The sequence below is a fragment of the Myiozetetes cayanensis genome, unplaced genomic scaffold, assembly GCF_022539395.1.
Source record: "Myiozetetes cayanensis isolate MyiCay16 unplaced genomic scaffold, myiCay2020 scf311, whole genome shotgun sequence".
Classification (NCBI taxonomy): domain Eukaryota; kingdom Metazoa; phylum Chordata; class Aves; order Passeriformes; family Tyrannidae; genus Myiozetetes; species Myiozetetes cayanensis.
The window spans coordinates 1-20,597 of record NW_026087535.1 but is presented as its reverse complement, the minus strand read 5'-3'; the positions used below and the strand labels follow the sequence as shown (position 1 = coordinate 20,597).

Here is a 20,597-nt window from a genome sequence, read left to right as displayed (position 1 = left end):
GCTTTCGGGGTTCCCAAATTTCTCACCGGGCCCCTCATCCCAATCCCGAACCTTTTCCCGGCCCATCCCAGTCCCAATCCCTGCTCCCAATCCCACCCCTGCCCACGGCAGCGTCACCCTGTGCCACCCCCCACCGCCCCCCTCTCTGACCCCCACAGGACGACCGGCACCTTGTTCGGTTTAATTAATTAATTAATTAATTAATTAATCGTATTAATACGAATGAATTCATAAAATTTACAGCCGGCTTGGGTTTAAATAAGAAGAATAATAATTAAAAAAGAAAATAAAATCAACCCAAAAGAAAATGAACATTTACAGCAGTCGCTGCCCCTCCCCCTCCCCCAAATTTGGGATGGGATGAGGGGGGGGGAGGGGAATTTGGGCCAGTGCAACAGTGCAAGGTGGGGGAGGGGCAATGGGGGTCCCACCCCACCCCCCCGTGTCACCCACACCCCTCCCAGGGGTTGTGACAGGAGGGTCCCCGGAAAGTGCCAGAAGGGGAGTTTTGGGGGTTTTTGGGTTTTGGGGGGAGGGAGGAGGTAGAGCCGTGAGGTCCTTCAGAAACCGTCGAGGTCCGCAGGGGGTCAGGGGGTCCCGGCTGCGCTCAGGCGGTGCCGAAGGGTCCTCTCCTCCTCCTGGGGACACGGAGGGACACGTTAGGGGACACGGGGAGGAGGGGCAGGGGGACCCCAGGTGACAGGGACACGTTGGGGACACGTTGGGGACACGGTAATGGGGAGGGGACCCCGAGGTGACAGGGACACGTTGGGGACACATGGGGGACACGTTGGGGACACGGCAAATGGGGAGGGGAGGGCAGGGGAGGACCCCAAGGTGACAGGGACACAGGAGGGACACGTTGGGGACACGGCAAATGGGGGGAGAGGGGGACAGGAGGACCCCAGGTGACAGAGGACACGTTGGGGACACGTTGGGGACACAGTAAATGGGGGGAGGGGAGGGCAGGGGGACCCCAAGGTGACAGGGACATGGGGGGACACGTTGGGGACACGGGAGGGGACACACCTGGGGGTCCCTGAGACCACAGGGACATGGGGACACATTTGGGACACGTTGGGGACACGGTAATGGGGGAGGGGACCCCAGGTGACAGGGACACACTGGGGACACGTTGGGGACACAGTAATGGGGAGGAGGGAGCAGGGGACCCGAGGTGACAGGAACATGGGGGGGACACACTGGGGACACGTTGGGGACACGTTGGGGACACGGCAAATGGGGGGAGCAGGGGACCCCGAGGTGACAGGGACATGGAGGGACACGTTGGGGACACGGTAATGGGGGAGGGGACCCCGAGGTGACAGGGACACGGGGGACACGTTGGGGACACCGGGAGGGACACACAGCAAATGGGGGGACAGGAGGGCAGGGGACCCCAGGTGACAGAGGACATGGGGGGACACGCTGGGGACACAGGTAAATGGGGGGAGGGGCAAGGTGACCCCCAGGTGACAGGGACACACTGGGGACACGTTGGGGACATAGTAAATGGGGGGGAGGGAGGGCAAGGTGACCCCAGGTGACAGGGACACACTGGGGACACGTTGGGGACACAGTAAATGGGGAGGGGAGGGCAAGGTGACCCCCAGGTGACAGGGACACGCTGGGGACACGTTGGGGACACGGCAAATGGGGGGAGGGGAGGGCAGGGGGACCCCAATGTGACAGGGACACACTGGGGACACGTTGGGGACACGTTGGGGACACGGGGAGGGGACACACCTGGGGGTCCCTGAGACCACAGGGACATGGGGGACACACTGGGGACACATTGGGGACACGTTGGGGACACGGCAAATGGCGGGAGAGGGGCAAGAGTGACCCCAGGTGACAGGGACACGTTGGGGACACGTTGGGGACATGGAGAGGGGACACACCTGGGGGTCCCTGAGACCACAGGGACGTGGGGGACACACTGGGGACACACTGGGGACATGTTGGGGACCACGGCAAATGGGGGAGAGGGGGCAGGGGACCCCAGGTGACAGGGACACACTGGGGACATGGGGGGACACAGCAAATGGGGGGAGGGAGGGCAGGGGGACCCCCAGGTGACAGGGACACGTTGGGGACACGTTGGGGACACGGTAAATGGGGGAGGCAGGGGAGGCAGAGGGACCCCGAGGTGACAGGGACACGTTGGGGACACATAGGGGACACGTTGGGGACACGGCAAATGGGGAGGGAGGGCAGGGGAGGACCCCAAGGTGACAGGGACACAGGAGGGACACGTTGGGGACACGGCAAATGGGGGGAGGGGGACAAGGTGACCCCAGGTGACAGGGACATGGAGGGGACACGTTGGGGACACGGGGAGGGGACACATCTGGGGGTCCCTGAGACCACAGGGACATGGGGGACACATGGGGACACGTTGGGGACACGTTGGGGACACATTGGGGACACGGCAAATGGGGAGGGGAGGGCAGGAGGACCCCAAGGTGACAGGGACACAGGGGGGACACGGCAAATGGGGGGAGGGGACCCCGAGGTGACAGGGACACACTAGGGACACGTTGGGGACACGGCAAATGGGAGGGGACCCCAAGGTGACAGGGACACACTGGGGACACGTTGGGGACACGGTAAATGGGGGGGAGGGGAGGGCAGGGGGACCCCGAGGTGACAGGGACACGTTGGGGACGCGTTGGGGACACGTTGGGGACACACCTGGGGGTCCCTGAGACCACAGGGACGTGGGGGACACATTGGGGACACCCTTGGGACCCCCAAAACCGAGGACACCACATTTTGGGGGGTCCCAAGGTCAGGACACCCTTGGGACCCCCAACCCCCAGTCTGGGGGGTCCCCATGACCACACACCCCCTACCCGGGCTCAGGACACCCTTGGGACCCCAAAACCAAGGACACCCCAATTTGGGGGGGTCTCCATGATCCCATCCACCATGTGAGGGCTCAGGACCCCCAAACCCAGGGACACCCCAATTTGGAGGGGTCTCCATGACCACAAACCCCCCTACCCGGGCTCAGGACCCCCAAAACCGAGGACACCCCAGTTTGGGGAGGTCTCCTTGACCACAAACCCCCCCTACTCAGGCTCAGGACACCCTTGGGACCCCCAAACCCAGGGACACCCCAATTTGGGGGGGTCTCCATCACCACACACCCCCCCACCCGGGCTCAGGACACCCTTGGGACCCCCAAACCCAGGGACACCCCAATTTGGGGGGGTCTCCATCACCACACACCCCCCCACCCGGGCTCAGGACACCCTTGGGACCCCCAAACCCAGGGACACCCCAATTTGAGGGGGTCTCCATGACCCCAAACCCCCCTACCCCGGGCTCAGGACCCCCAAAACTGAGGACACCCCAATTTGGGGGGCTCTCCATGATCCCATCCCCCATGTGTGGGCTCAGGACCCCCAAACCCAGGGACACCCCAGTTTGGGGGGGTCTCCATGACCACAAACCCCCCCACCCAGGCTCAGGACACCCTTGGGACCCCCAACCCCCAGTCTGGGGGGTCTCCATCACCACACACCCCCATACCCGGGCTCAGGACACCCTTGGGACCCCCAAACCCAGGGACACCCCAATTTGGAGGGGTCTCCATGACCACACACCCCCCCACCCGGGCTCAGGACACCCTTGGGACCCCCAAACCCAGGGACACCCCAATTTGGGGGGGTCTCCATGACCACAAATGCCCCTACCCAAGGTCAGGACACCCTTGGGACCCCAAAACCAAGGACACCCCGATTTGGGGAGGTCTCCATGACCACAAACCCCCCCACCCGGGCTCAGGACACCCTTGGGACCCCCAAACCCAGGGACACCCCAATTTGGGGAGGTCTCCATGATCCCATCCCCATGTGTGGTCTCAGGACCCCCAAACCCAGGGACACCCCAATTTGGGGGGGGTCTCCATGACCCCAAACCCCCCTACCCGGGCTCAGGACCCCCAAAACTGAGGACACCCCAATTTGGGGGGCTCTCCATGATCCCATCCCCATGTGTGGGCTCAGGACCCCCAAACCCAGGGACACCCCAATCTGGGAGGGTCTCCCTGACCACAAATCCCCCTACCCAGGCTCAGGACCCCCAAACCCAGGGACACCCCAATTTGGAGGGGTCTCCCTGACCACAAACCCCCCTACCCAGGCTCAGGACCCCCAAACCCAGGGACACCCCAATTAGGGGGGGGTCTCCATGACCACAAACCCCCCCACCCGGGCTCAGGACCCCCAAAACTGAGGACACCCCAATTTGGAGGGGTCTCCATGACCACAAAACCCCCTACCCGGGCTCAGGACCCCCAAACCCAGGGACACCCCAATTAGGGGGGGGTCTCCATGACCACAAACCCCCCTACCCGGGCTCAGGACCCCCAAAACCAAGGACACCCCAATTTGGGGAATCTCCATGATCCCATTCCCCATGTGTGGGCTCAGGACCCCCAAACCCAGGGACACCCCAATATGGAGGGGTCTCCCTGACCACAAATCCCCCTACCCAGGCTCAGGACCCCCAAACCCAGGGACACCCCAATTAGGAGGGGTCTCCATGACCACAAACCCCCCTACCCAGGCTCAGGACCCCCTTGGGACCCCCAATGCTCAGTCTGGGGGGGTCTCCATCACCACACACCCCCATACCCGGGCTTAGGACACCCTTGGGACCCCCATACCCAGGGACACCCCAGTTTGGGGGGGTCTCCATGATCCCATCCCCCATGTGTGGGCTCAGGACCCCCAAACCAAGGACGCCCCAATTTGGGGGGGTCTCCATGACCACAAACCCCCCTACCCGGGCTCAGGACACCCTTGGGACCCCAACCCCCAGTCTGGGGGGGTCTCCATCACCACACCCCCCACCCAGGCTCAGGACACCCTTGGGACCTCCAACCCCCAGTCTGGGGGGTCTCCATCACCACACACCCCCATACCCGGGCTCAGGACACCCTTGGGACCCCCAACCCCAGGGACACCCCAATTTGGGGTGTCCACAAATGACTCCATGACCACAAACGCCCCTACCCTGGGTCAGGACCCCCAAAACCAAGGACACCCCTATTTGGGAGGGTCTCCATGACCACAAACCCCCCCACCTGGGCTCAGGACACCCTTGGGACCCCCAACCCCAGTGACACCCCAATTTGGGAGGTCTCCATGATCCCATCCCCCATGTGTGGGCTCAGGACCCCCAAACCCAGGGACACCCCAATTTGGGGGGTTTCCATAACCACAAACCCCCCTACCCAGGCTCAGGACACCCTTGGGACCCCCCAAACCCACGGATGCCCCTATTTGGGGGGTCTCCATGATCCCATCCCCTATGTGTGGGCTCAGGACACCCTTGGGACCCCCAAACCCAGGGACACCCCAATTTGGGGGGGGTCTCCATGACCCCAAACCCCCTACCCCGGGCTCAGGACCCCCAAAACTGAGGACACCCCAATTTGGGGGGCTCTCCATGATCCCATTCCCCATGTGTGGGCTCAGGACCCCCAAACCCAGGGACACCCGGGCCCAGGACCCCAAAACTGAGGACACCCCAATTGGGGGCTCTCCATGATCCATTCCCCATGTGGTCAGGACCCCCAAACCCAGGACACCCCATTTGGGGGTCTCATGACCACAAATCCCCTGCCAGGCTCAGGACCCCCAAACCCAGGGACACCCCAATTAGGGGGTCTCCCTGACCACAAACTCCCTACTCCTGGGTCAGGACCCCCCAAACCCAGGGACACCCCAATCTGGGTGGGTCTCCATGACCACAAACCCCCTACTTGGGCTCAAGACCCCCAAAACCGAGGACACCCCGATTTGGGGTGGTCTCCCTGACCACAAACCCCCCCACCCAGGCTCAGGACACCCTTGGGACCCCCAAAACCAAGGACACCCCAATTTGGAGGGGTCTCCATGACCACAAACCCCCCTACCCGGGCTCAGGACCCCCTTGGGACCCCCAACCCCCAGTCTGGGGGGGTCTCCATCACCACACACCCCCATACCCGGGCTCAGGACACCCTTGGGACCCCAAACCCAGGGACACCCCAATTTGGGGGGGTCTCCATGACCACAAACCCCCCTACCCAGGCTCAGGACACCCTTGGGACCCCCCAAACCCACGGATGCCCCTATTTGGGGGGTCTCCATGATCCCATCCCCTATGTGTGGGCTCAGGACACCCTTGGGAACCCCAAACCCAGGGACACCCCAATTTGGGGGGGGTCTCCATGACCCCAAACCCCCCTACCCCGGGCTCAGGACCCCCAAAACTGAGGACACCCCAATTTGGGGGGCTCTCCATGATCCCATTCCCCATGTGTGGGCTCAGGACCCCCAAACCCAGGGACACCCCAATTAGGGGGGGGTCTCCCTGACCACAAACCCCCCTACCCTGGGTCAGGACCCCCAAAACTGAGGACACACCAATTAGGGGGGGGTCTCCCTGACCACAAACCCCCCTACCTGGGCTCAGGACACCCTTGGGACCCCCAAACCCCAAGGACACCCCAATTTGGAGGGGTCTCCATGACCACACACCCCCCTACCCAGGCTCAGGACACCCTGGGACCCCAAAACTGAGGACACCCCAATTTGGGGAGGTCTCCATGACCACAAACCCCCCTACCCTGGGTCAGGACCCCCAAAACCGAGGACACCCCAGTCTGGGGGGTCTCCATCACCACACCCCCCCATACCCGGGCTCAGGACACCCTTGGGACCCCCAACCCCAGGGACACCCCAATTTGGGAGGTCTCCATGATCCCATTCCCCATGTGTGAGCTCAGGGCCCCCAAACCCAGGGACGCCCCAATTTGGGGGGGTCTCCATGACCACAAACCCCCCCACCCGGGCTCAGGACACCCTTGGGACCCCAAAACCAAGGACACTCCAATTTGGGGGGGTCTCCCTGACCACACACCCCCCCACCCAGGCTCAGGACACCCTTGGGACCCCAAACCCCCAGTCTGGGGGGGTCTCCATCACCACACCCCCCACCCAGGCTCAGGACCCCCTTGGGACCCCAAACCCCCAGTCTGGGGGGGTCTCCATCACCACACGCCCCCATACCCGGGCTCAGGACCCCCTTGGGACCCCCAACCCTCACTCTGGGGGTGTCCCTGAGGTCACTCACAGCCTCCAGGGCGCCGTTCCCGGCCCACTCCGAGGCGGCGAACGCGTCCTCCTCGCCCCGGCCCGACTCGGGCCCCTCGTCCTCCGTCAGGTAATCAGACTCCTCTGGGGGAGGGGGCAAAAAAAGGGGGTGCAGGGTGAGCCCCCAGCCCCAAATCTGCCCCCCCAGACCCTCCCCAACCCCTCTCACCGTCGCCGTAGCCGTCGGACAGGCAGGGCTTGGCCGGCTCGATGCGAGACACGATCTCGGCCAGGTCGGTGAAGCCGGCGCTGGGACAGGTGAGAACCTGCCAGGGAGGGAGGAAAAAGCACCCCCAGGGTGAGGAAAATCCCCTAGGGATGAGGAAAACCCTTCCTAGGGGTGAGGAAAACCCCCAGGGAGGAGGAAAAACCCCCTCAGGGAGGAGGAAAATCCCCCAGGGAGGAGGAAAACCCTTCCTAGGGGTGAGGAAAACCCCCTAGGGAGGAGGAAAATCCCTCCTAGGGATGAGGAAAACCCCTAGGGATGAGGAATCTCCCCAGGGATGAGGAAAACCCCTCAGGGATGAGGAAAACCCTTCCTAGGGGTGAGGAAAACCCCCAGGGATGAGGAAAATCCCTCCTAGGGATGAGGAAAAAACCCCTAGGGATGAGGAAAATCCCCCAGGGAGGAGGAAAAACCACCCAGGGTGAGGAAAATCCACCAGGGAGGAGGAAAAACCCCCAGGGATGAGGAAAACCCTTCCTAGGGGTGAGGAAAACCCCCTCAGGGATGAGGAAAACACCCCTAGGGATGAGGAAAATCCCTCCTAGGGATGGGGAAAAACCCCCAGGGATGAGGAAACCCCCTCAGGGATGAGGAAAATCCCTCCCAGGGTGAGGAAAACCCCCTTAGGGATGAGGAAACCAACCCAGGGATGAGGAAAAACCTCCCCAGGGATGAGGAAAACCCCTCTAGGGATGAGGAAAAACCCCCCAGGGATGAGGAAACCACCCCGGGGAAGGAAAAAAAACCCCACAAGGATGAGGAAAACCCCTCAGGGATGAGGAAAATCCCTCCTAGGGATGGGGAATCCCCAACAGGGATGAGGAAAACCCCCCAGGGATAAGGAAAATCCCTCCTAGGGATGAGGAAAACCCCACCAGGGATGAGGAACCCCCCAGGGATGAGGAAAATCCCTCCTAGGGATGAGGAAAATCCCTCCTAGGGATGAGGAAAACCCCACCAGGGATGAGGAAAACCCCACCAGGGATGAGGAACCCCCCAGGGATGAGGAAAATCCCTCCTAGGGATGGGGAATCCCCAACAGGTCAGAGTGTCCCCCACCCCCAGAGTGTCCCCCACCCCCAGGAGTCCCCCCACCCCCAGAGTGTCCCCTCCACCCTCAGAGTGTCCCCTCCACCCTCAGAGTGTCCCCCACCCCCAGGGAGTCCCCCCACCCCCAGGAGTCCCCCACCCTCAGGGAGTCCCCCACCCCCAGGTGTCCCCCCTCACATCCATGCGCTTGCTCTCGTAGAAGTCGGCCGAGCGCCGGTCCCGGACCATCTTGTCGATGACGTCCCCCTGGCGCCAGGCCTCGAACACCACCTTGCCGTGCTGGTACCCCACGTCCTGCGGGCACAGCCGCCCGTCCGTGGCCACGGAACACCCCGGGCACAGGGGCTGGGGCACTGCCAGGGGGGGGCTGGACACCCCAGGGATGGGTGGGACACCCCCAGGGATGGTGGGACACCCCAAATGATGGGTGAGATATCCCAGTGATGGGTGGGACACCCCAGTGATGGTGGGACATCCCAAAGGATGGGTGGGATATCCCAAAGGATGGGTGGGATATCCCAAAGGATGGGTGGGATATCCCAAAGGATGGCCAAGGATACCCCAGTGATGGGTGGGACATGCCAAAGGATGGGTGGGACGCTCCACTGATGGCCAAGGACACCCCACTGATGGGTGGGACACCCCACTGATGGTCTGGACACCCCAACTGACGGGTGGGACACCCCCACTGAGATCTTCAGAACCCCGACCCACAGCTTGGGGACACCCCCTGTGCCTCTCCAGTCCCCTCTTTCCCCCTTCCCCCCAGATCCCCCCCAGCTCACGTAGATCTCGTCGAACTTGCCGAAGTCCATGGTCTTGAAGCGGTCGATGGGCGGGCGGATGTACTCGCAGTACGAGCTCGACTTCACCACCTCCAGCTGCCTCACGCACGACACGTAGGCCAGGCGGGACTGGATCTCGGCCATGTCGGGCACCTGGGGGGTGATGCCCAAAAAAAAAAGGCAGCTTTTAAAAAAAAACTGCTTAAAGGCAGAATTTTGAGCCTATGAACAGCAGGGATTTATTGAATGATTAACGACGCCGGGGTGGCTTCCAGCTCAGGCTGGACAAAAAAATAGCTCCGAAGTGGTTCAGTAAAAACAAGCAATTTATACAGTTTCTAATCATGATTACAACATAATAATATGCATATTCATATTATTGCATCATTAGATTACAATATTCATAGCAGGTGGAGTCGGGGTGGAGATTGAGGCGTGGTCTCTATTTTGAGGAATATTTTGGTGGGAGTTCCTGCCTGCCTTCATCCTGGGGTCTGCATTTTACTCGTCTTCCTCGGGTGACATGTGTGACCTTCTGTTCTCTCCACTGTTCTCGTGTTCTAATCGTTCAAGCTTCAAGAAACCCTTGGCTCTGGGCCTACTTTACCTATTCCAATGTCTACCTTGGCTCCTCTGGATGAGATTGATGGGTGTTGAGTTCTTTGTCTGGTGTTTGTTGTGGTTCCTTTAAGGTCTGATGCTCTTAGTACAGGACACAGCCTTACAGCTTACAGTAAATGAAGTACAGGGGGTAAGGGGGGCTCTTATGGGTTTACAGGAAAAGTGTTTCGATTAACCCTTCCTCTTTCAGGGGCACCCTCACGCTGTGCCCACCGTCCCCAGTGTCCCCAGTGTCCCCAGTGTCCCCAGTGTCCCCGATCTGCCCCGGAATGCGGCCGAGGAATCGGGAAGTGCTGATTTTTTTTACAAAGCTCTCAGTGGGCGGGGTGAGGGATGGGGGATTCGTGTTCCATCACAGGACGATGGAATGGGAGTTGGAAAGGGTCGTGGAGATCTCAATCTCTACCCAGGACGCCCCAAAATGCCACCCTGTGCCTGAGAATCTCGTCCAAAGGCTCCCTGAGCTCTGAAATTGTGGAATGTCTTGAGTTGGAAGGGGTCAACGAGGGTCATGGGGACCAAACACCGCCCAGGGCACCCCAAAATCCTGCCATGGGTTCTTCTGGTATCCCCATCCCCTCCTGTCCCACCCTCTCCTGTCCTGTCCTATCCTATCCTATATCCTATCCTATCCCATCCCATCTTCCCAATCCCACCCCATCTTCCCCATTCCATCATGCCCATCCCATCCCACCCCATCCCCTCCTATCCTATCCTGTCTATCCCATCCCACCCCATCCATCCCATCTTCCAATCCCATCCCATCCCACCCCATCCCTTCCTATCCTATCCCATCTTCCCCATCCCATCCCATCTTCCCAATCCCATCCCATCCCATCCCACCCATCCATCCCATCCCATCCCATCTTCCCCATTCCATCATTCCCATCCCATCCCATCCCATCCCACCCCATCCATCCCATCTTCCCAATCCATCCATCCCATCTTCCCCATTCCATCATTCCCATCCCATCCCACCCCATCCCATCTTCCCCATCCCATCCCATCTTCCCCATTCCATCATTCCCATCCCACCCCATTCCACCCCACCCCACCCCACCCCAGCAGCTTTCTCTCCCCTCCCTGTAACAAATAACCCCAACGAGGACCTTTCCTCCCATAACTCTCAACAACCACCCCCCATTTTCACGGGAAACGCCCCCAATTCACCCCCTGTCGATGCCACAGGACCGAGGATCGACCTCTGCATCTCCCTTAGACCCAAACCATCGACAGGCCCGGGGTCTGAGAGCAGATCCAACCACCCCCCACGCCCCTCCTGGAGAAGGATTTCAGAACCCTGAGGGGTTGGGGGTCTCGGGGGGTCCCTCCTGCGCCTCGTGACTCAACTTTCTCCAACTTTCTTCAACTTCTTCAACGGGACCTTCTCCCACCCAACTCAGCCCCCCCTGGCAGGACCCACCTTGACCTTCTCTGCCCAGGGGTTGAGGCGCTTCCAGAGCAGCCACCACCCGGACAGGCTGTCCCCGTAGTTGCACAGGTCGGTCTCGTCCTGGCTGCCCACGTCGATGGCGATCACCGTCTTGGCCCCCATGTTGCGCGCGATGTCGGCTGTCGGGGAGGAAGGGGGGTCGTCAGAGGGGTGTCCCCCCACTCTGAGCCCCCTGGGGAGGGTGGTGGTGGCACAAGGGACATGAGGAGGGGGGTTGGGATGGGTTCTGTGGGTGTCAGAGCAAGGGTGGGACCTCAGGGAGGTGAGGGAGGGACGGGGTGGGGGGCACAGGCAAGCGGCAGCTTCGGTGGGGGGACGTGGAGGATGGAGGTGGCCCCGGAGGAGATCCGGGGTCAGGGCACCAGGTGGTGATGGAGGAAGGTGGTTGGAATGGTCCTGGAGGAGATCTGGGGTCAGGGCACCAGGTGGTGATGGAGGAAGGTCCTTGGAATGGCCCTGGAGGAGATCCGGGGTCAGGGCATCAGGTGGTGATGGAGGAAGGTCCTTGGAATGGTCCAGGAGGAGATCCGGGGTCAGGGCATCAGGAGGTGATGGAGGAAAGTCCTTGGAATGGCCCAGGTTGGGGACACCACAAGGTGATGGAGGAAGGTCCTTGGAATGGCCCAGGAGGGTGTCCAGAGTCAGGACACCAGTAGGTGGTGGAGGAAGGTCCTTGGAATGGTTCAGGAGGACATCCAGGTTGGAGACACCACAAAATGATGGAGGAAGGTCCTTGGAATGGCCCTGGAGGATGTCCAGGGTCAGGGCATCAGGTGGTAATGGAGGAAGGTCCTTGGAATGGCCCAGGAGGACATTTGGGGTGAGGACACCACAAGGTGATGGAGGAAGGTCCTTGGAATGGCCCAGGAGGACATTTGGGGTGAGGACACCACAAGGTGATGGAGGAAGGTCACTGGAATGGCCCAGGAGGGTGTCCAGGGTCAGGGCATCAGGAGGTGATGGAGGAAGGTCCGGATGGTGGAATGGAGCCCCAGGAGGGTGTCAGGAGTCAGGAGCCATCACAAGGTGATGGAGGAAGGTCATTGGAATGGCCCTGGAGGATGTCCAGGGTCAGGACACCACAAGGTGATGGAGGAAGGTCCTTGGAATGGCCCAGGACGATGTCCAGGGTCAGGACACCACAAGGTGATGGAGGAAGGTCCTTGGAATGGCCCAGGAGGGTGTCCAGGGTCAGGACACCACAAGGTGATGGAGGAAGGTCACTGGAATGGCCCAGGAGGGTGTCCAGGGTCAGGACACCACAAGGTGATGGAGGAAGGTCCTTGGAATGGCCCAGGAGGGTGTCCAGGGTCAGGGCACCAGCAGGTGGTGGAGGAAGGTCCTTGGAATGGTTCAGGAAGACATCCAGGTTGGAGACACCACAAAATGATGGAGGAAGGTTGTTGGAATGACCCAGGAGGATTTCCAGGGCCAGGACACCAGGTGGTGATGGAGAAAGGTCGTTGGAATGGCCCTGGAGGATGTCCAGGGTCAGGGCATCAGGAGGTGATGGAGGAAGGTCACTGGAATGGCCCAGGAGGGTGTCCAGGGTGAAGACACCAGGAGGTGATGAAGGAAGGTCGTTGTCATGTGAAGGAGGGTGGAGATGCTCCAGGAGGACATCCAGTGACACCAGGAGACCACCAAGTGTTTGGAGAGGGCTTGCTCATGGAAGAGGATGGAGAAGGATGGAGATGCTCCAGGTGCTGAGGACATCAAGGGATGATGAGGATGAAGGATGGAGGAAGGTCGTTCCCATGTGAAGGAGGGTGGAGATGCTCCAGGAGGACATCAGGTGCTGAGGACATCAAGGGATGATGATGATGATGATGATGAAGGATGGAGGAAGGTCGTTCCCATGTGAAGGAGGGTGGAGATGCTCCAGGAGGATATCAGGTGCTGAGGACATCAAGGGATGATGATGATGATGATGATGAAGGATGGAGGAAGGTCATTGGCACGTCAAGGAGGACAGAGACTCTCCAGGAGGACGTCTGGTGCTGAGGACTTCAAGAGATGATGGTGAGGACACCAGGAGAGGATGAGGAAGGGTGGAAGGAGGTGGTGGGCACGTCAGGAGGGTGAGGATGCTCCAGGAGGACACCCAGTGCCAAGGATGGCGCAAGGTGGAGGGACCCTTTTGGACACGAAGGACGAAAATCATCCGGGAAACCACCTGGTGCCAACACCAGGAGGTGCCACAAGAATGTGACACAAGACTGTGACTCTTCCAGCAGGTCAAGGGGGATGAAGATGCCCCAGAAGGACGATCAGCACTGAGGACATCAACTGAGATGGGAGGGTCCCGAGAGACGGTGGAAGATGGACGGATGCATCCTGAACGTGAAGGCACGTGGAGATGCCCTGGAAAACCATCTGATTGTGGAGAACATCAAGAGGGGATGGAGGATGATGGATGGATGGGTGGATGGATTCATCCTGAACACAAAGAAACATGGAGATGCCCTGGAAAACCATCTGATCGTGGAGAACGTCAAGAGGGGATGGAGGATGGATGGATGGATTCATCCTGAACGTGAAGGCACGTGGAGATGCCCTGGAAAGCCATCTGATTGTGGAGAACATCAAGAGGTGATGGAGGATGGATGGATGGATTCATCTTGCACAGGAAGAAAGGTGGAGATGCCCTGGAAAACCATCTGGTCATGGAGAACATCAAGAGGGGATGGAGGATGGATGGATGGGTGGATGGATTCATCCTGAACACAAAGAAACATGGAGATGCCCTGGAAAACCATCTGATCGTGGAGAACATCAAGAGGGGATGGAGGATGGATGGATGGATGGATGGATGGATGGATGGGTGGATGGGTGGATGGGTGGATGGATTCATCCTGCACATGAAGAAACACAGAGATGCCCTTGGAAGCCACCTGAGATGGAGGACCCCAAAAGAGAGGATGGAAGATGGATGGATGGATTCATCCTGCACGTGAAAACACATGGAGATGCCCTGGAAAACCATCTGAACATGGAGAACATCAAGAGAGGATGGAAGATGGATGGATGGGTGGATGGATTCATCCTGAACACAAAGAAACATGGAGATGCCCTGGAAAACCATCTGATCGTGGAGAACATCAAGAGGGGATGGAGGATGGATGGATGGATTCATCTTGCACGGGAAGAAAGGTGGAGATGCCCTGGAAAACCATCTGGTCATGGAGAACATCAAGAGGGGATGGAGGATGGATGGATGGATGGGTGGGTGGGTGGATGGATTCATCCTGAACACAAAGAAACATGGGAAACATGAGATGCCCTGGGAAGCCACCTGAGATGGAGGACCCCAAAAGAGAGGATGGAAGATGGATGGATGGATTCACCCTGCACATGAAGAAACACGGAGATGCCCTTGGAAGCCACCTGAGATGGAGGACCCCAAAAGAGAGGATGGAAGATGGATGGATGGATGGATTCACCCTGCACATGAAGAAACACGGAGATGCCCTTGGAAGCCACCTGAGATGGAGGACATCAAGAGAGGATGGAAGATGGATGGATGGGTGGATGGATTCATCCTGCACATGAAGAAACACATGGAAATGCCCTTGAAAGCCACCTGAGATGGAGAACCCCAAGAGAGGATGGATGGATGGATGGATGGATTCATCCTGCACGTGAAGAAACACGGAGATGCCCTGGAAAACCATCTGAACATGGAGAACATCAAGAGAGGATGGAAGATGGATGGATGGGTGGATGGATTCATCCTGAACACAAAGAAACATGAAAATGTCCTGGGAAGCCACCTGAGATGGAGAACCCCATGAGATGACAGAAGATGGATGGATGGATGGATGGATTCATCCTGCGCGTGAAAACACGTGGAGATGCCCTGGAAAACCATCTGAACATGGAGAACATCAAGAGATGATGGAAGATGGATGGATGGGTGGATGGATTCATCCTGAACACAAAGAAACATGGAGATGCCCTGGGAAGCCACCTGAGATGGAGAACCCCAAGAGACGAACGGACACTCCTTGAGCCGACGCCCGGCAACGAAACTTCCCCCTGGGGTGGAGAAGCCTCCAAACCGAGCCAGGACGAGCCCAACTCCGACACCTCCATCCCTCCATCCATCCCTCCATCCATCCATGTGCCGGAGATCCCACCTGGCGGGTGAGGGTGGGGAAGGAACCGCCGCTCGCGGCGCCGGCGGCTGCGGCGCCGCTACTTGCCTGGCAGGTTGTTGATGTAACCCCCGTCCATCAGCAAGTTGCCGTCCTTGGGGTCGCAGAGGGGCGGGAGGTACCCCGAGAGGGTCATGCTGGCTCGCACGTAGCGCCAGAGCGAGCCTGCGCCGGCGGGAACAAACGCCGTCAGCGCCGCCCGCCCCGCGCCCCCACCCAGGACGGGGTGGGGTGGGGGGGCTGCCCCTCGCCCTGCCCGCCGCCCGTCTGCACCCCACGGGCGCCCCCAGGGCACCCACGGGTGGCAGAGGAGCCCGTGGCGCGTCCCTGAACCGGCCCTTTGCAAAGTCCAAGTGGCTCGAGGTGGGAGGGGGTGGATGTGGTGGGTTTTTATTTTTTAGAGGGGGGTGGATGTGGTGGGTTTTATTTTTTAGAGGGGGGTGGATGTGGTGGGTTTTTTTTTTAGAGGGTGGATGTGGTGGGTTTTTATTTTTTAGAGGGGGGTGGACGTGGTGGGGTTTTTTAATTTTTAGAGGGGGGTGGACGTGGTGGGGTTTTTATTTTTTGGAGGAGGGTGGACGTGGTGGGGTTTTTTATTTTTTAGAGGGGGTGGACGTGGTGGGGTTTTTATTTTTGGAGGAGGGTGGACGGGTGGGTTTTTATTTTTAGAGGTGGACGTGGTGGGTTTTTATTTTTAGAGGGTGGACGTGATGGGTTTTTATTTTTGGACGGGGTGGACATGGTGGGGTTTTTATTTTTTGGAGGGGGGTGGACGTGGTGGGGTTTTTATTTTTTAGAGGGGGGTGGACGTGGTGGGTTTTTTTGGGAAGGGGTGGACGTGGTGGGGTTTTTTTTTGAAAGGGGGTGGACATGGTGGGGTTTTTGGGACGAGGAAAAGGGGGGTAGGTGGTTTTTTGGAAGGGGAGGCCGGTGGCCCCGGCGAGCGAGGCGGTGCTGACCTGGGACATTGTTAACATAGCAGCCGCCCACCAGCCAGTGGCTGTCCTTGGGGTCGCAGAGCGGAGGCAGGTAGGGGGTATAGGAGGCACTGGCTCGGACGTAGCGCCAGAGGCTGCCTGGGGGACGGAGAGGACACGGTCACAGCCACGGGGGAGGTGACCCACGGGGTGCCTGGGGCTGGGGGACGTCGGCAGCCCCATCGGAGCGGGGATGGGGGGTGGTTTGGGTGGGTTAGAGGGGGTGAGGGGGGATTAGTGGGTGTTAGAGGGGTGGGTAAAGCGAGAGCCAGGCTGCTGACGGGCCACCAGGGCGGCCCGTGGACGGCAAAATGTCCCAGGTGAGCTCCGCCACCGAGGCAGGGAGGAGGGGCAGCCACCACAACGTCCCCGCCACCGCCGCGACGGCCCCGCCGCTGCATCACCGTCCCCACCGCCACCACGGACCCACCACACCGTCCCCATCGCCACAATGACCCCACCACACCGTCCCCATCACCACCATGGACCCACCACACCATCCCCATCACCACAATAATGACCCCATCACGCCATCCCCACCACCACACCATCTCCATCGCCACCACGGACCCACCACACCATCCCCATCACCACAATAATGACCCCACCACACCATCCCCATTGCCACAATAATGACCCCATCACGCCATCCCCACCACCACACCGTCCCCATCACCACCATGGACCCACCACACCATCCCCATCACCACAATAATGACCCCACCACACCATCCCCATTGCCACAATAATGACCCCATCACGCCATCCCCATTGCCACAATAATGACCTCACCACACCATCCCCATCACCACCACGGACCCACCACACCGTCCCCATCGCCACCATGGACCCCACCACGCCATCCCCATTGCCACCATGGACCTACTACACCACTCCCACCACCACACCATCCCCATCGCCACCACGGACTCACCACACCGTCCCCATCACCACCACGGACTCACCACACCATCCCCATCACCACAATAATGACCCCATCACACCATCCCCATCACCACAATAATGACCCCATCACGCCATCCCAATTGCCACAATAATGACCCCATCACACCATCCCATTGCTACAATGACCCCACCACACCATCCCCATCGCTACCATGGACCCACCACACCGTCCCCATCGCCACCATGGACCCACCACACCGTCCCCATCGCCACCACGGACCCACCACACCGTCCCCATCGCCACCATGACCCCACCACACCATCCCCATCACCACAATGACCCCACCACACCATCCCCATCACCACAATGACCCCACCACACCGTCCCCATCACCACCATGACCTCACCACACCATCCCCACCGCCACAATGACCCCATCACACCATCCCCATCGCCACAATAATGACCCCATCACACCATCCCCATCGCCACAATAATGACCCCACCACACCATCCCCATCACCACCATGGACCCACCACACCATCCCCATCGCCACAATAATGACCCCATCACGCCATCCCCATTGCTACAATGACCCCACCACACCATCCCCATCGCCACCATGGACCCACCACACCGTCCCCATCGCCACAATGACCCCACCACACCATCCCCATCGCCACAATGACCCCATCACACCATCCCCATCGCCACAATGACCCCATCACACCATCCCCACCACCACAATAATGACCCCATCACACCATCCCCATTGCCACAATAATGACCCCATCACGCCATCCCCAACACCACACCGTCCCCATCACCACCATGGACCCACCACACCATCCCCATCGCCACCATGACCCCACCACACCATCCCCACCACCACGATGACCCCACCACACCATCCCCACCACCACACCATCCCCATCGCCACCATGGACCCACCACACCATCCCCATCGCCACCATGGACCCACCACACCATCCCCATCGCCACAATGACCCCACCACACCATCCCCATCACCATGCCATCCCCATCACCACCACGACCCCACCACGCCATCCCCATTGCCACAATGACTCCACCACACCATCCCCATCGCCACCACGGACCTACTACACCATCCCCACCACCACACCATCCCCATCGCCACCATGACCCCACCACACCATCCCCATCGCCACAATAATGACCCCATCATGCCATCCCCATCACCACACCATCCCCACCATGACACCATCCCCACCGCCACAATGACCCCACCACGCCATCCCCACCACCACGATGACCTCACCACACCGTCCCCATCGCCACCATGGACCCACCACACCATCCCTATCACCACCATGGACCCACTAAACCATCCCCACCACCACACCATCCCCATCGCCACCATGGACCCACCACACCATCCCCATCGCCACCATGGACCCACTAAACCATCCCCACCATCACACGATCCCCATCACCACAATGACCCACCATAATAATGACCCCAACATACCATCCCCACCATAATAATGACCCCACCACGCCATCCCCACCACCACAACAACCCCGCCACCACCGTGGCGTCCCCACCACCCCCGTGCCCCCGTGCCCCACGTGCCGGGGCTGTGGGTTACTGGGGTTAGTGGTGAGTGGGTGTGTTAGTGGCTCGTGCAGCCTCCCGGTGTCAGGGTGCAGCTCCAGCCCCCTCACCCCACCCAGTTCTGCCCCCAACCCCACCCGGGACCTGGGGCACAGCCAGCCCCCCATGGGGGCACAACAGATGGCTCTGAGAAGCCACCACCGCCCAGGTTGAGCCCCCTGAGCCCTGTCCTTGCCCCCCTTGGCACCGTTTTGGGGTGCTGGTGACGAGGGTGCCCCCCCCAGGAGCTCCCCCCAGGTCCCCAGGGCGCTCTTACCGTCCGTGTGCACGCGCATGGCCGAGGCCGTGATGTCGGTGGTGACGTTGAAGTAGGGCAGCCACAGGTCCTGCGGGGACAGCACGGGGTGGGTGACGCTGTGGGGACACCGGGGAGGGGTCCCTGAGGGGCTGGACCCTCGCTGGGGGTGATGGGAAGGTGGGGGGGGTCAGAGGGACACACCTCGATCTGCTTGTCCTGGAACACCTTGTTGATGCTGGCGTTGAAGGCCGAGCCCGAAAACATGGAGGTGATGGGGTAGGTGAGGTCCAGGACGGTCTCAAAGACTGAATTCATGCACTGGAACAGGAGGAGGAGGAGGAGGAGGAGGAAGAAAAATAAGGAGAGAAGAAGGAAGAGGAGGAAGGAGACAAAGGAAGGAGGAGGAGGAAGAGTAAGAAGGAGGAGGAAGTTGAAGGAGAGAAGGAGGAGTGAGAAGAACAAGGAGGAAGAAGGAAAGAAGAAGGAGAAAGGAGGAGGAAGAGGAAGAAGGAAGGAAGGAGAAAGAGGAAGGAGGAGAAAGAAAAAGGAGAGGAGAAGGAGGAGATGAACGAAGAAGGAGGAAAAAGGGAAGGAAGAAGAGGAAAGAGGAGGGGGGGGAAGGAGAGGAGGAGGAGATAAATGAAGAAAAAGAAAAAGGAAGGAGAAAAGAAAATGAAGGAGGGAAGAAGGAGGAAGAAGAGAAGGAAATAATGAGGAGGAAAAAGGAAAAGGAAAGAAGAGGAGGAGTAAGAAGCAGCAGCAGAAGAAAAGAAGGTGGAGGAGCAAGAAGTAGAAAGAGGACAAAAGGAGGAGAAGGAGACAAGGAGGAGGAGAGGAAGAATAAGAAAGAGGAGAAGAAGGAGAAGGAGGAGAGAAGGAGGAGAAGGAGGAGAAGAAGGAAAAGAAGAAGGGGAAGAAGGAGAGGAAGGAGGAGGAGGAGGAGAAGGAGGAAGAGAAGGAGAAGAAGGAGGAGGAGAAGAAGGAGGAGAAGAAGGAGAAGGAGGAGAAGAAGGAGGAGAAGAAGGAGGAGGAGAAGAAGAAGGAGGAGAAGGAGGAGGAGGAGAAGGAGGAGAAGGAGGAGGAGAAGAAGGAGGAGGGGAAGAAGGAGAGGAAGAAGCTGGTTTAGAAACAACCCAGGCAAGGCTGGCCGTGGGTGGGGGGCCCTGTCCAGGGTGGGGAGCCCAGCATCCACCTTGGCCACTCCTCGCCCGCTGCATGGTGCGCACGCGCGCTCCTCGGCGTAGAGAGCCCCGATGAAGGCGCCGATGGAGGTGCCGCCCACCATGTCGATGGGGATCCCCGACTCCTCCATGGCCTTGATCACCCCGATGTGGGAGCAGCCCTGCATGGATGGATTGGGAAAACCAGGATGG

The 20,597-nt window shown here is 59.7% G+C and overlaps 1 protein-coding gene across 1 annotated transcript; it reads right to left on the bottom strand.

The window, feature by feature from the left end:
• Positions 1–555: 555 nt before the first annotated feature.
• Positions 556–19,591, bottom strand: LOC126645832 (patatin-like phospholipase domain-containing protein 6). Its single transcript, XM_050326645.1, has 9 exons — positions 19,426–19,591; positions 19,243–19,312; positions 15,492–15,608; positions 11,257–11,405; positions 9,213–9,365; positions 8,605–8,721; positions 7,321–7,417; positions 7,132–7,235; positions 556–638 (listed from the first exon to the last, which is right to left on the bottom strand). The coding sequence occupies exons 1-9, from the start codon at positions 19,537–19,539 to the stop codon at positions 588–590; spliced, it is 972 nt and encodes a 323-aa protein (XP_050182602.1). The 5' UTR covers positions 19,540–19,591; the 3' UTR covers positions 556–587.
• Positions 19,592–20,597: the final 1,006 nt, after the last annotated feature.

Coding starts and splice junctions, on each gene's coding strand:
- LOC126645832 (XM_050326645.1), bottom strand. CDS start 19,539: ATGAATTCAGTCTTTGAGACCGTCCTGGACCTCACCTACCCCATCACC. Junction 7,418..8,604: donor ACGAGAGCAAGCGCATGGAT/GTGAGGGGGGAC, acceptor CCTCCCTGGCAG/GTTCTCACCTGTCCCAGCGC. Junction 639..7,131: donor GGAACGGCGCCCTGGAGGCT/GTGAGTGACCTC, acceptor CCGTGTCCCCAG/GAGGAGGAGAGGACCCTTCG.